The sequence below is a fragment of the Marmota monax genome, unplaced genomic scaffold (genome assembly GCF_021218885.2).
Source record: "Marmota monax isolate L192 unplaced genomic scaffold, Marmota_monax_Labrador192_F-V1.1 WCK01_AAM20220418_F8-fsc00020, whole genome shotgun sequence".
In the NCBI taxonomy this organism is placed as follows: Eukaryota; Metazoa; Chordata; class Mammalia; order Rodentia; family Sciuridae; genus Marmota; species Marmota monax.
The window spans coordinates 17,202,009-17,218,852 of NW_026692912.1; the positions used below are offsets into that span (position 1 = coordinate 17,202,009).

Sequence of the window (16,844 nt, forward strand, 5' to 3'; positions counted from 1 at the left end):
GCCCTAACTTATTAATACATAATAAATTTTTTTTCTTTAATTTAAAAGGCCATTGGGCTTAATTAAACCATAGCCCCAACAAGTTTTCTTCATCTGACACCCATGAAGTATCATTCACACCCTGTCTATTTTGGGGTGGGTCTGAATGTCAATCCCTAGCTATAGAAACAAACTTTACCAAGAACATTTTATGTTTATAAGGTGAGGATTTCACAATTGCTGCAAAAGCAAAGTCCAGCCTTGGGTCTAGGCCATGACTGTCCAGTAAACCATAAGAACAAATACAAAGAATTCCTCCCATCAACAAATCTTTACGTAGATGATTTCTATTCTCTTTAATCTAATATGACTTAAATCCTCCATCAGCAGAAATGTTCCTCAAATCATATAAAAAAGTAAATGAGCAATAGAAGCTGGCATTAAAAATCAATATAAGAATATCTAAAGTTTTAACTTTTTAAAATAGTACTTTAATCATCATAGAGCAAAATACTAATTAATACAAGCTGTTAATACATTTTTTTTGCTCCCAAATAATGGCTCACATCAAGATTTCTTACAAATTTTGAATTAAAAAAAGACTTTTCATCTGTAATATACCTTATTTTTGACATAACCCTTCTCAGCCTTATGTCCCTATACCTTTCTCTACATACACACACCACCACCACCACCACCAAAAAAGATTTGGTCACAAAAGTCCACAAAATAGTAACATTAATCTTATTTCAAAAAAAAGGCTGAATTTGCATGTATAATAATAGGGAGCTGGCTGAATTAATTATAAAACTTTGATGCAGCCTCAAAAACGGATGAAAATGTTTTATGGTACATATTAAGGTCTTACTTTTTCTCGTTTAAACTGTACACCAACTACAACTATGTCAAATGAGAATATTCAAAACTCTGAATATTCGAAACTCAGAACTGTGATAGAAGTTACTGTATTCTCTCTTTTCAAACCTTTTGCAATATTTCGTGTTTTTATAGCATTTTCAGTGTAGTAGTAAATTGTGTGAAAATGAGACAATTCTGGCCAATGGTCCTTTACAAGACAATACTAATACAACAATTACAGAAAATATGCCTGTGTACAACCAAGGTTCTATGTCCCAGAAGTTGGCTTATTTTGAATTACAAAACTTATGATCCCCCAAGAAAATTAAGATGGCATTACAAGGACCAGAACACAAAGTAGGAAGTACTTAAACTCCACACCAACTTCTAGGAGGAATGAGATTAGGGCACAAGCTACACTCAGAGTCAATTCAAATGTAAATGCTCTGCTTCCTCTCAAACAAAGATAAACTCCCTCAGAGTTAATAGTTTCTCCCTAAGAGATTCATCTCTCTTTTCAACTTAGAGGTATGTTTTGGAGAAAAGGAAGAAACACATGGTGGGGCTTAGAGCAAAACCTTTTAAATTCTTTGTCATAAAAGCTGCAGAGTAAACTACATTTCCTTTACTAATCCTTCGAACACTTGTTAAACTCAAGTGTGCTGACAACTTTGCCACTGCAATCACATTTTGGTTTCTAACAAGTTAAAAAAAAAAAAAATACTTTGGTTGTACTAAATTGTATTACCATCTTCCTTGAACACCAAGTGAGAATTTATGCTGCCTTCACAAACTGTTGAAAGAGGCGGTCCCTAGGGAGAAATAATTTTTGGCACATTGCATGCAAAGCTAAAGTTACAAAAGCAGGCTAAAATATCTCTTTTACCACACATACATTTTTCTTTCTTTCTCTCCCTCTTTTTCTAAATATTGGCATAGAAACTGTCTTAGAAGACCCTGATTTTAAGTTCACAGTCTGGAAAAGTTTTTAAATTTGTATTTGGGTTTTATTACATAAACAAAAAAAGTAGCTGTTCCATGTCGTTGAAAATATATTAATAAAATTCCATGTTGCCTCAGGAAAATTTTTTTAAAAAGCCTTACCAAGTGTTTCAAAGCCTCTATAGTCTTCTATATTATGAAAAATAATATAGCTGTCTTTCTGTGTCAAGAGGTTGAAAGAGTGGGAACCAATGATTTGATGTGACAGGAAAAGGAAGAAAACTAACTAAGCACTGTTAATTATTTTATAGTTACTATTTTATTTAAATCTTACAGCAACCCTAAAAGATAAGCACTGTCAAACTCTGCAAATAAGAAACTCAACAAAAAATACATATATGAATAATTCCTTAAGGTCAGAAGGCTACTAGCTGCAGAATCATAACTCAGATCCAAGTCTCTTCCCATTATACCCTAGTCTGCTTCTGCTAGAGGAGCAGGCAGGGAAACTGCTTTTAGTGATACAAATTCCCATGATGCCAGACCACCAGGCAGTTTCCCAGGGGTGGCAGAAAAAGCCTAAAATGCAAAAAGTATGGGCTGCTGCTGAGGCCTGGGGTAAATGCCTCATTGTACTCTGAGAAGTCTGATGGACACTTACTAAATGGAGAGGAAAAGGCATCCCTCGCCTGGTGAGACAAATGTGAACCCGCCTTCCTTTAAACCTTTCATCCTGAGCACATCTGCTCATAGAAAAGGCAGAATAGCATCTTCCAGAAAAATCACTGGAGAGAAAATGGCAACAGAATTCATGCCTCTAACATAAATGCCCTCCCCCTAGAGGTACCCACAGATTTCCATTAAAAAAGAGAATAGCACAAATCAAACAGCCATTTAACCCACTGGAAATGAGATTTTTATCATCAGCAAAACTGCAAAGAATAATCAAAACATCAAGGTTCTCTGCATTAAGCTAGAATGATGTCAATTCATTCATTAATCCAACATGTACTAAGTGTACCAATCACTGTTCTAAGTGCTAGGAACACATCAATGAATCAAATCAAGCTCTCTGCCCTAGTGGAACTGACATTCTTAAGGAGCAAGATCACACCCTCAAGCTCATAAGAAATTGACTCAAAATAATATTTATTAATAAAAGCAGAAATCAATATTCTCCATGGCTTTGCAAATGGCTTTTCCTTCCATGAGTATGTCCTCCCCTATCTCCATTACCTATCAACAGTAAGTTTGTTATAAATACTGTTAAATGGAGAAGTGTAACATTTTTAAAAAATCTTTCAAAACGAAAAGGAAACACATAACCATGGTCAGCTCTACCAATTTTCTACTTAAAATGGATCTAGACCCAAGCTTTGATCCCACAGCATATCCGGAAATGCCCAAATAAAACCTGGATCTACTCAATCTCCATTCAGCAAACACAGGAGAAACTAGACAGTGTGTTCCAGGGTCCTCCAGGGATTATGAACTTTTTAAAAGCCTAAACTGGACTTGCTGGGGCTGCTGAAGGCAAAAACAAAACTTAGTAAAGCTTCCCAAAGATCCTAGTCCTTAAGTGCCTTAGGACTAGTCCCAATGCTCTACTTCTACCAAGTGTGCAGAATCAGACAGTCCACCACAGGAGCAGGTGGCACTTCCTCAATTCAAAAAGGGTGCTGATGATTCTGTTCTAGTTTAAAGGATCAAAACAATTTCAACTTAATCCACTTGTAATCCCAGCTATTCAGGAAGCCAAGGCAGAATTGTACATTCAAGGCCAATCTGGCAATTTATTGAGATCCTGTCTCAAAATAAAATAAAAAGGGGCTGGGGCTGTGGTTCATTGGTAAGTGCTTGCCTAGCATGCGCAAGGCCCTGGATTCAATCCTCAGTATCTTTAAAAAAAAAAAAAAAAAAAAAACAGGGGCTGGGATTGTAGCTCAGTGGTAGCGCACTTGTCTTGCATGTGTGAGGCACTGAGTTCAATCTTCAGCACCACATAAAAATAAATAAATACAAAGATATTTGAAAAAGAAAATGTTAAAAAAAAAACTACTAAATGAAACTCTTTTTTTTCTTTAAAAGACAAGAGCTATTGTGACATGTCCTCTGATTATTTTTAAGTATTTTTTTCTGATTTAATTCTCATAATACTATGAGATATTATTATCATTATCATCTTCCCCATTTTACTGTTTAGGGAACTAAAAGAAATTAAGTAATTTTCCAAAAATCACACAGACTATGTCCTAAGAGAGCTGGAATTTGAACCTAGACAATCTCACTCCAGACACCACACTGTCAATTAGACTTTACTAATTACATTGGGGCGGGGGCTATTTTTAAGGGGATAGATTTCTATTAACAAAAATTATTTAGTAGGGGGCTGGGATTGTGGCTCATCAGTAGAGCGCTTGCCTAACACGGGTGAGACCGGGTTCGATCCTCAGCACCACATAAAAATAAGGGCATTGTGTTGTGTCCATCTACACCTAAAAAATAAATATTAAAAAAAATATATTTAGTAGGAAAAGAAAATAAATTTTCTACTTAGCTGATTTTCTACTTCATTTAGGGTTGTGATGAAAATACATTACTTTTCACTTCAGTCTGTAGAAAATCTTTCCCAAATACCTTCATTGTGTTTTATTTTCATGATAAGTATAAGCCAATAACTAATGGAAATTTCCTTTGATGTTCAAGAAGCCAATTCCATCATTCTGATTATCAGTGATCATTACTGTTGAGGAACGAAAACTGGGCTAAATATATACTAACTATAGACCATATTCCAGAAATGGGCTATTTTAATAAATCTGATACTAGCTTATTCTCTTGGCATCTGGATCTTCTCACAAATAGACAATTTAAATAAAAACTCTAGTTACTAAGGATTGATCACAGAGTTCTTATTAAAATGTAACTGTGACACATAAGTGCAAGAAAAAATATACAGGTTGATCATTTAAATTATTCATGTGCCAGAAGTATGTTTTTCTGAGAACAATTCAGAATTAATCCTACATTTCCTGAAAAAAAAAAAAACAAAAACAAAAAAACTGGTCAATTCAGACAGCTTTCTTTTCATCAAGTTTTCATATCTTTCATGTAATCATTACTATTATTCTAATATTTGAACCTTTTCAAAAAGGAATTTCAATAAATTCTATCTGATTTACTCTCTTAATGACATCACAATTATGAAGTTTTACTGTTTTGTTTTTGTTTGGAGCATAAATAATGCTTTTAACTTGAGGATAATCTTAAATTAAGTCACCACAAGAATGCTTTGTTTGTGCCAGTTCCTGTGTTAGACATTTTAATACATATAATCTCTAATTTACAAAACAACCTACCAAGTAGATATAAGTCCCATTTACACAATGGGCAAACTAAAATTCAGTTTAAATAACTTTCCTAAAGTCAAACAATTAGTGAGTGGCTGAAGAAATCTGAACTTAAGTCTGTCTGATTTCCAAGCCTACAGATTTGTCTGTTATTGCATTGTTTTTATTACAAATTATCCCTGAAGTCACTTAATGACATTGTTATAATCTAGATGCAATTAATCTGCATTTATTTTCTCTTCAAATACAGTTTCATGATAGCAGAAATGTCTAATGCCTAAGAACACATTAAAGGTTAAAAAAAAAAAATTCTCTTTAAATCGAGCAACTTATTAAAGTCTCCTGCTGGGCAAAGCAAGCTCATGGTGATATCTTTCTTTTTCTAATGAAAGCCTTCAAGCAGACTGCATGTTTTCAATGTAACACAAAGAAGGAAATACAAAATGTGTTACAAAATAATACCAAAAGAAGTTCAAAAGCTAAAATACAACTTCCTAAAGGTTTTTATTTTTTTTAAGTCTCCTAAGCATTTAAAACATGAGGCCTAGTTCCTATATTATAAAGCTAACACTCCATTCTCTACAGTCCAGTGCTGTGATAAACCTAAAAATGAATGTTCAAAGAATAGGTAATTAAAGAATTAAATGCATGATAATAAGTCATGAAGACTCCTGGGAAATCAGTTTTATATGACAGTTTTCAAGGAAGTTGAAGATCTACATTTTTAAGCATTGAAACTTAATCATTTGAGCTGAAAATCTTTCCAAACTAGATTACATATCTCACTGCCTTTTTGGAAAGAATATTTTGAATACAACATTTTTTTGATAGCTTCAAAAGGCATCTCTTAGCTGCCCAGCATCCATTCATTCTCCCTTTGTCTGGGAACAGCACCAGATTTTCCTCTGAGAAACTACTAGCCTGCCCCATTCTCTGGCCATTGAATCCAGGAGGAAATGACTCCCTCACTCTCCCCAGACACCTCAGAGTTTGGTTCACAGATGTGCACATGACTCAGACAGGACCTATTAGAATCAGTACTTGGACCTATAAGACACTCTTTTGCCATTTGGGTAGTTAAAATGGTAGAATATAAGTTTGATTTGTTAGTAGCTATCTTTACCACTCTAATGGAAGCGCTTGCCCAGAAATGAACTCAACACAGAAGACAGAGAACCCAAAGCTAAAGGCAAATCTGTGTGGGAGGGAAAGGGAGAGAGAAGGGAAATTGCATGGAAATGGAAGGAGACCCTCATTGTTATACAAAATTACATATAAGAGGATGTGAGGGGAAAGGGAAAAAAAAAATCAAGGGAGAGAAATGAATTACAGTAGATGGGGTAGAGAGAGAAGATGGGAGAGGGGGGGATAGTAGAGGATAAGAAAGATAGCAGAATACAACAGTCACTAGTATGGCAATATGTAAAAACATGGATGTGTAACCGATGTGATTCTGCAATATGTATACGGGGTAAAAATGGGAGTTCATAACCCACTTGAATCAAATGTATGAAATACGATATGTCAAGAGCTTTGTAATGTTTTGAACAACCAATAAAAAAATAAAAATAAAGGCAAATCTGTGAAAACATGATTAGAAAACCTAGATCTGGCAAAACCGAAAACCAGTTTTACCACTGCACTTTTCAATATTGAGAACCAAAAAATTCTCTTTTATACTCAAGTCAGATTTGTAATGAAAAAATCCTGATCAATATCATGACTTAATGTCACCAACAAGATCAGCAACTATGCAGAGCAGTATAATACTGAAAAATCCTTGAGGCACAGGCTAAAGACTTTCTCATGAATAAAGGATTTCAGTTTTAACGCATGGACTCAGATACCTACTTAAGCTAGTTACTTCTACTTCCTATTTTTTAGCTATGTTAAATTGATAACACTTGCTGAATAACAGAGTTCTATGAGATACAAACTCTTACCTTAAACAAAAATAACTTAAAATAACAACCCCCATTTATAAAGAATTCTTCATGTCTCATGCACTGTGCATTTCTATTTAATCATGAAGTAGTGACCCCTCTTTACAGTTGAGAAAATTTGACTCTGAGATTGGCATTTGGAGGGAATTTATTTTAACAAACTTTAAAAGCACACACATAGCAATCCATTTAAAAAATTCAACACACTCACTGCTTGCATAGATTTTAAAGCTTAGTAGATCAATGAATTTCTGGTCCACCTAGAAGGCCAAAGGCCTAATAATGTGAATCACAAATATAGTAAGAAGAGCCACTGTCATGAATAAACCAAGAATTCTAAGACTCCCCTATAATTTGTACCAAAATTGTACACTTTAGGAGCAAAAAAAAAAAAAAACTGCTTCAAAAAAAGTTAAGCATTAATTAATATACAGCTCAATTTCTGTTACTTGCTAAGAACAGCAATTCAAAATCATTCAATATAACCAATTTGGAGCAGCAGCATAGTATAATAAAAAGCACAAGCTTCAAACAATGATACACAATTAATGTAAAATTCTCCATAAAGAAAGGCAAATGGAGACAGGTGCTGTTGTGCACACCTGTAATCCCAACAACTTGGGAGGCTGAGGCAGGAGTATTGCAAGTTCCATGTCAGTCTCAGCAACTTAGCAAAGCCCTAAGCAACTAAATGAGACTCTGTCCTCTGTCTCAAAATAAAAAAAATAAAAAGAGCTGGGGAAGTGGCTCAGTGGTAATGCGCATCTGGTTTCAATTCCCAGTACAAAAAAAAAAAAAAAAACTAAACAGGCAAATTGAGAAAGGCACAAAATGTTCTGTTTCTTCAGTTCAGTAGCAGGTACATGCATTTTCATTTGTTCTTTAAACTCCATACAAACATACATACTATGTAATTTGTGCGATAGTTTTCAAGTTTTTTAAAAGAATATACACAGAATAGAATTTAAATCCCAACTCTATCAATTAAACATCCCCTTATCTCTAAGCTTTATTTTCAGTACCTGAGCTGGGTTGAAGCTCAGTGGCAGAGTGCTATACATAGCATGCCAGAGGCCCTGGGTATGATCTCCAGCACCAAAAAATATAAATAAATAAATTATTCAATACTTGTGGGCCTATTATTTGCCAGGTACTCTTCTGCGTACTGAAATATTCAGGTGTAAACAAAACAATTTCTACCCTCATGGAGCCCTATTTTTATATGTATGTAATTAGAATAATATTTTTTACTTCCTTAAGTAATGGGCAAAAGTTTTATTATAATGAGTTCTCACTAGGCTCACCTCTAGTTTAAAGAAATAATCATTATTATGAGAATCTTGAGAAAACGAGACAGGCACATGTTAATTCTCAAAGCTACACTTCACATTTTAAAATCAGTTTTAAAAGTTCAGTGGGATGAAGTTCCATGCCTATATGCCAAACAAGACTTTTTCTAACTAGCCTGTCAAGTACTTGGGAAGAATTACAAAAATGGCTTAATATGTCTTTTGAGTGAATGACAATTTGTTCCAACTATGCTACTACGAATCAAGATCCATTTCACTGGAAAATTCAAGATAAGTAAAAAGAAAAGCTAAAGTAGTTTCATCAGAAAACTGTAAGAACACTTGTTTAGCTCATTTATAAAGCCATCTCTCCACTGATTTTCTATACAAGCCTGTTTTCTCTTCCCCCAAATTAACATTATTTGATTTTTCTAACCACTACACATATAGGTAATATCAGCCAATAATTTTATGGAAGATGCCATAAGACTAAAATTAAAATGCTGGTTCTAAAACTTAGAGGTTTCCAACCTAGATAAGTTAGCCTTTCTGAGCCTCAGTTTCCTCAAACCTAAGACCCATTTTATTGAATTATCCAAGGTTGAAAAAGATAATATCAAGAAAAGTAACTGAGACATACTAAGGACTCAATAAGTAAGCTCTTTCATTACTACTGTTCAAGCTTGTTGTGACTCACTATCCTTAATATTATTGAAAAAGAAAATGATGATAAATTTAGTTGGTATCTCTCAAGAATATTTAAATCTGTAATAAAACTTAATTCTCTAAAAAAAAAAAAAAACCTTCATTCTCAAAAGAGTTTTGCATGTGTGAGCGCACGCATGGGCGCGCGCACACACACACACCCCCCATACAACTTCAAAACAGACAGCATCGTTTAAATTCATTTTTGTAAATGTCTAGTAATAGTGAATATCCTCTGTAACCATAAATTCAAGCAAAATTCCTCAACCACAATTACAGTTTTCTAAAATGAAAGCTAAAATTCAAACTAACTGAGGCATATTCTCAACCATTAAGAGAGACTTTAAGCAAAGGTTTTTTCTTAAGGCTAACACTCAGGTAAATGAACAACTCAGCTACCAAAACACCGAGGCTTATGCATTGCATTCACAAAATCCTCACAAGTTTCTCAACTTGATTAGCCCCTTCTTTTTAAAAAGTGGTCACTGGACTAATGCATTAAAAATGCTGTAAAGGGAGTGGACACAGGTGGAAGCTGGTCTACTGAGCAGCCCTGAAGAACCTGATGCTGCCACTCTCCCAATGCTAACTTAGCGTCTGCCAGGAAGAGTGCCCATAGCAGGCTCAGAGATGCCAGCTACAATGAGCAACGGGTGTTGGAAATGCATTCCTGAGTTTCTGCATGGCCAGCAACATCTAATCATGGAAGATTACAAGCTGATCTCTCTTGCAAGAGCACCCTCTTCTGAGACGTTTGGACACACAGGCTGAATTCAGCCTTGGCAGCTTTCCAGGGTGAGGTGATCCCCTTGGTTTTCTGGAATCCTTAAGTAAAGGTGAGTTCTTAAGCAAATACACCAGCTTCAGTACAAAAATAAAATGTGGCAAAAAGACAGCATAAAAAATAAAGAACAAAGTAAATCAAAAATCTCAAAATGGGGCTGGGGACATTGCTCAGTCGGTAGAGTGCTTGCCTCAATCTCCAGCACCACCAAAAAAAAAAAAAAAAAAAAAAAAAAAGGTGGGGAGCTGGGGTTGTGGCTCAGTGGTAGAGTGCTCACCTAGCATGCATGAGGCACTGGGTTCAATCCTCAGCACCACATAAATGGCAAGTGTTATACACGAAGAAGTTCACTGGTACCATTTATGACAGAATCCTGGACGCAATCTAAAGACCTAATCACACGTAAATATAGCATATACATTTGATACAACAATTCATAGTAACTAAATGATTTTTACAAAGCTATATTAATAATTTTAGGGTAAGCTAAAGACTAACTGAGGGAAGGAAAAAACACATAGCAACAATCCAGAAAAAAATGATATATATTTTTTCTAAACATAATATTCACACATACACAGAAGAAGACTGCAAACTGGGCACGTTGGCACACGCCTGTAATCCTAGCAGCTCAGGAGCTGAGGCAAAGAAGAAGACAAGGAAATAAATACACCAAAACATTAACAGCAGGTATTACTGAGTGATAATTTCTCTCTTTATAATTTTTTCAAAATTTTTAAAATTTGATGCATACTCAAGAACTAATCACTAAACAAGTTACTAAAAATTTGAGGAATAGAAAACAATACACTAGCATAAGCTGACAATATGTATTAAATACCCTAAGAAAAAATTTAGTATATATATTCTTAATTGCAATGGGAATATAACATACCACAATATGAAAAAAAAGTGTAAGAATAAAACTCCCACAGAAGTTTTCTGCTTTCTAACTTACCTTCTCACAGAGGGATTTAATGCCTTTAGGGAGATGGAAACAAATTTCAAAGAGAAGATTATGCCCAGACAGTAGTACTGTAAAAGGTAAGGTTTATATCTAAGTTTGCTCAGATACTTTGGTACACATCAGAGATTCAGATTCTAGAAACAAAGACCAATATAAAGGCAGATTCTTCACAATCATCTAAAATGGCAAAAATAATACATTAAATAATATAGGAAAAAGGCAAACATAACAGTCTTGGTGGTGCATGCTTGTAATCCCAGTGACTCAGGAGGCTGAGGCAGGAGGATTCCAAGTTCAAGGCCAGCCTTATCAACTAAGCAAGAGCCTATGTCAAAATCAAAAAGGACTGGGGATGTAGCTCAGCAGTATAGCACCCCTGGGTTCAATTCCCGGTAATTAAAAAAAAAAAAAAAGTAAACACAAGAAGGTTATAAAAGTAGACAAAGGTGTCTAAAAATCAAATATTCAGTGACAGCTTAGTCAGTGGTAATAGCAACTAGGAAATTTTACAATTTCCAAAGAAAACAAGCAGTATCATAAGTTTGTCTATATAGCCAAATTTTATTCATACAATCTTTGGAAAGTGTTCCCTTCAGTGTTAGGGGATCTTCCTATAATTTCGAAGACAGATCACATGTCTCTTCCATGGGAGTCATGAGACGTTTATCATAAAACAGAACCTGTGCGGGACAGTTTCATGTTTTCACTAGTGTACACATTAAAAATAATCAATGAAAAAAATAGCTATCTTTAAAGTTTAGTAATATTTTTCACCAGCCTTTCTCACATGTCATCTTTTTAATTTTAGATAATTTTGTAGGTGTGATTTGATGTACTTGATTACTCTGTAAACTATATTTTAAGTAGAAGCATAGCATACCTTAGTAATTAGGGTTTATTTAATTTCCCAATTTTTACAAATCATGGATGAGGAAAGAAATTTAGAGTTTAACTTTTCCAGATATTAATCACATAACAGAAAACTAAAATCCTTGGTAAGACCTAAATGTGAAAGACAAAACTTTAAATCTCTTAGAAGAAAATATCTTTATATTGGGAGCACAGGGAAAATATTAATTGTACTATATGAAAACCAAAATATTTTGATCAAATATTCTAAAAACAGTAAAAACAAACCGTAGACTGGAAGAGGATATCTGTAACACATAATTATATAATTAATATCCATATTATGCAATTTCTTATAAATCAAAGAGGAAAAAAAGTAAAAAAAAAATAAAGTTTTAAGAAGAAACTTGAACAGGTCACTTTATAAAAGAAGATAGAGGGCTGGGGATATAGCTCAGTTGGTAGAGTGCTTGCCTTTCATGCACAAAGCCCTAGGTTCAAATCCCAGCACCACAAAAAAAAAAAAAAAAAGAAGGTATCAGATATCCAAGATATCAGATATCCAAGATATCTTATAATAAGCATATGAAAAGGTACTCAATCTCTTTAGTCATCAGGAAAATATGAATAAAAACAACAGGGAGATACTATTATACAACCATCAAGTTAGCAAAAATCAAATTGAACCATACCAAGGGCTGACAAAGTGGTAGAGCAATAAGAATTATTAAGCACTGAAGACAGGAGTATAGACTAGCACAATCAGTTTTGAATATCAGTTTAGCATGATCCAGTAATCAAGTATTATATATTCTACAGAAATGCCTGCTTACATGCGCCAGAATTTATGTGTAAGAAAGATCACAGCAGCCATTGCTTGGAATAGCCATGTTCCCAACAATATAATGAATAATTTATGATATAATTTTATACTGTATTTACATACTGATGAAAAAATAAATGAATGCTGTTACATACAACAGAGAGGACCCTTACAAACATAATCAAGTAAAAACAGCAGCAAAACTATATACTGAGGAATTTTTTTTCTATAAAATTCAGAAATAGGTTTGATTATACTTTTTAAGGAGGTAAACTGATATAATGAAACTATTAAGAAAAACAAAAGAGGATTGGGGTTGTAGCTCAGCGGTAGAGTGCTCGCTTCACATGTTCGAGACCCTGGGTTCGATCCTCAGCACCACATAAAAATAAATAAGTGAAATAAAGGTATTGTGTCCAACTACAACTAAAAAATAATAAATATTAAAAAAAAAAAGAAAGAAAGAAAAACAAAGGAATGGTTACCAGAAAAGTCCAGATAGTGGTAACCTCTGAGAAGGGGAGTGAGGAACATCTAGGGTGCTGGCCAAGCCCACCTCTAACATTTATAAGTCCTAGAAAGGGTACAAAGGGAGACCCACAGACCACATGTCTAATAATTTAAAAGTTACACAAGCTTACAAACTATTAAATAAGTTCTACCCTATCATGATAAATATACATTAATAACTTAAGGCCACAGTCAGCATTTGTGTATTCCCTAGGGTTCCACAAAGAAATGTGGTGGTGCCAGGAGCATGCCACAGCTCACTGCCATTGCCCCCTTCTGTATCCACCGCAGAAGGGACTTTGCACACAAGTGCAATCCCCCCCACTGACAAATCTAAAGGTTTGCCCCATATTCTACTCCCCACCAACAGCAACCATTAGGCCTTGGAGTAAATATACCAGCAGCTCAGTCCATCCTCAGGGGGATAGACCCCAGAGGAGAGACTTGTACAGGTTCTGAAAGTCAGCTCCGAACCATTCGGGCAAGAAATTCTGAAATCCTAGATACTCAAAGCAGGGTCCAGGATGAAAGGGTTCAGGCTCCAATTGAGCAAGTCCCATACAGAGGATCAGGCACTCCTTGTATCAGAAGATAAGTGCCCAACTAGGGCCCCCTAAAGCAATGGCCTCCTAAACAACAGGGCCAGGTCAAGGGTCCCTCCTGTCAGGATAGGTATCTCCACAGAACCATGCAACATTGTAACTTCTAACCCAGATAGTGGTAACATGGCCACTTACTTCATACTTTTTCTGTTTTGATTTGTTGTTTGTGATGCTGGGGATCAAATTCAAGGCCTTGCACATGTGAGGCAGGTGCTCTACCACTGAGCTAACCCCCGACCCATGAACTATTCTTTTAAGTTTTTCTTTCAAAATACATTGTTAAAATCCTAAAGTTTAACCCAGAAAAGAGTTGCATATAAAAAAAAAAAAAAAGGAGAAATTAGATGGCTAGGATAAGGGGGTAGGGTAAAGACTTTGTTTTATTCATTCTTTCATCTCATTTGTACCTTTCAAAATTTGTTTATATCCAAAAAAGTCGTGGCTCAGTGATAGCACACTTTCTTGCCTGGCACATGTGGGGCACTGGGTTGAATCCTCAGAATCACATAAAAATAAATAAATAAAATAAAGGTATTGTGTCCATCTATAACTAAAAGAATATTTTTAAAAAATTAATTTTTACTTCATATGCAAACAGAGATATGAAAAATTGTGGTTTATGTGTGTAATAAGAATTGTAATGCAAAAAAAAAGTACATGTATAAAGGCATGAATTGGCATGAACATACTTTATATACAAAGATATGAAAAATTGTGCTCTATATGTGTAATAAGAATTGTAATGCATTCCACTGTTGTGTATTTAAAAAGATAAAATCAATTTAAAAAATTAAAAATAATAATTAAAAAACTAATTTGAATTTTCACAGGGAAATCCTAGAATATTGAAAGAAGAAAACATTAGCAACTGTAGAAATAAAACCTTTTATCTTTGAATTTATCTGTCAAATCATAGCCATCATGGAATAACTACTCTGTGAAGTTAGCTCATGCAGGAGTTGTTGCATGTGAACACTTACCTGATAACACAGTACATCCCTTCTAAACCCAATGAACAATAAGACACAATAGGGATGTTTTACCTTCTGAGAATCAGAAATTTGTAATATGCTTCACAGCCTTCCTAAAATAACCCAGGAGACAGAATATAGTTTTTCAAATTTTCTATGAAAGAAAATTCTTTCATTTTAATATTAATATCACTGCAAGTAACAGGAATAGACACATATGCTATATTCGCTGACCCCAAGAGGTAACTTAGCAGAGCAAAGAGAACTTGAAACAAAAATCTTGGCTATTCCACATAGTAGTTACACAAACTCAGTAAGTTATTTTACCTGAGATTCTATTTTCTCACAGTAATGATGAGAATGTCACTCAACTAACATTAAAGGTTGTAGTGTAAGGTTAACAATACAGATATCAAGCAAGTAAAGCAAAACAACAGGGACTCAATTAAAGACAGCTAAGTTTATTATTACAATCTAATTAAAATAACAAAATAGAAAATATGCCCAAAGTTGTAAAGCCAATTAAGGATATAACTACCATTAGAATCCTGATTACTGCAAATTTCCAATCTATGGTAAATTCATTCTCCCTAAGCACCAAATAATAAATGAGAGTGTTTGTGTGTATGAACCCAAAGCCCCTAACATTTGTCAAAATGCGTCTCTCTCTCAGGAATCAAGAAAAAGAACACTAGATCGTAAGGTTACTTTTCTCACTAACCAAAAAAATTTTAGATCAAGAAGAGATATACACAGCCTGTTCAAGATTCCCTAAACTTATATAAGACCCTATTGTCCAGGATACATATCCAAATTAGACCAAAAGCTAAAACAGAGAAGGTGTTTCCTTCAAATAGTCTCCAAACTTCTTTTTTACCATCAGCATTTGCTAAACTAAGTTCACTTTGCGCATCTCCTTTCAGTTTAATGGCAGAGAATTCTCTATTATATTGTACCCCATAATCTAATTCTAAGCCTTGCTCATTAGCAAGGTGACAACATTTCACATTAAATAGTTGACTTCCAGGCAACTGTGACAGATGCAAATGAAGATTCAATCATTACAATGAATAATGCCATACTTTAAGCCTGCTATCTCAGTGACTCCAATTCAGCATATTCACTGTGCTTTTATTCTCCATTCTTCCTAGGATAATGTGGGCATGAGAAAAAAGGGAAAGGCACTTACATAGACTTAAAGACAAATAACAGTTTATTCACATATTGTTCCATGTGCATGGCTATCTCATACAATAATGAAACACATCATATGATAATTGAACATGCAAAGTACCTGAAAGAGTGCCACCTGTCCGAGGATAGGCTACTTCCACATACACTTCAAATGTGGTCTCTGGGTTTTGCCTATAAAAGAAACAGATTGTGATTACTGACAAGAACTGAGGTGGCATGAGGCAAAACCTATGGGCTTAAAATCATTAGCATGCAACTAAATAGCCAATGAACTTTCTACAAACTACTCAACTTCTGCACCACAACCTTCCTAATCTACAAAATAAAAATCAGCTAACTAGAATTACCATAAAACTTTTGGAAAATAGCAAAAATTGTCTAGGCATAATGTCTGGCAAATAAAAAGTTAGCCATTACCATTATTTGACAAATGTCGTATTTCCAACTTCCATAGCTGGATCTCCAAATCCATAAGTAGAATTTTGAAGAAACCCAGTAAAAAAATAGCCCATTCTGCTTTATTCCAAAATGTAACACTCATATGATAAAATAAACATGCTGTTTATAGCTTTTAAAGACTGAAACAAGATAAACAGTGCCCTACCTTATTAGACATTGTGAAAACAGGATGCTAATCTAAATTAAAGATACTGTTTCCACATAGTGACTTTCACTTGTACTGGCAATGGCAAGTGTATAAAAGTTCATTATTATTTTTTTACCTTTTATGTAATATATTCATATTATGTATTTATTTAAAAGATCACAGCACTGGGGCTGAAGTGGTAGCTCAGCAGTAGAACACTTGCCTAGCACGTGCAAGGCATGGGTTAAACCCTCAGCACCAAATAAAAGTAAAAATAAAGGTATTGTGTCCAACTACAACTAAAAAAATATTTTAAAAAAGATCACAGCACTAATAGATTTAAGAGTTAATAATTCTGGATGATAAAGAATATTATTGTTATATTATCTTCGTATTTTCCCTTTAATATCAAAACTACAATAAAAAAGATTACTTCTAAGTTGAATGAAAATCACTTACCAGAAGAAAATATTCTTTCAAATGTCTATAACT

General features: G+C 34.4%; 1 protein-coding gene across 15 annotated transcripts in view; it reads right to left on the reverse strand.

Annotated features, from left to right (window-relative positions):
* Dennd1a (DENN domain containing 1A) overlaps positions 1–16,844 on the reverse strand; it is a 512,715-nt gene that overhangs the window by 444,381 nt on the left and 51,490 nt on the right. For all 15 annotated transcript variants that reach the window (XM_046451690.2, XM_058581714.1, XM_058581715.1 and 12 more), the window contains exon 2: positions 15,867–15,937. In XM_046451690.2, the coding sequence (XP_046307646.1) occupies positions 15,867–15,937 (71 nt within the window). The remainder of the gene's footprint in view (positions 1–15,866; positions 15,938–16,844) is intronic.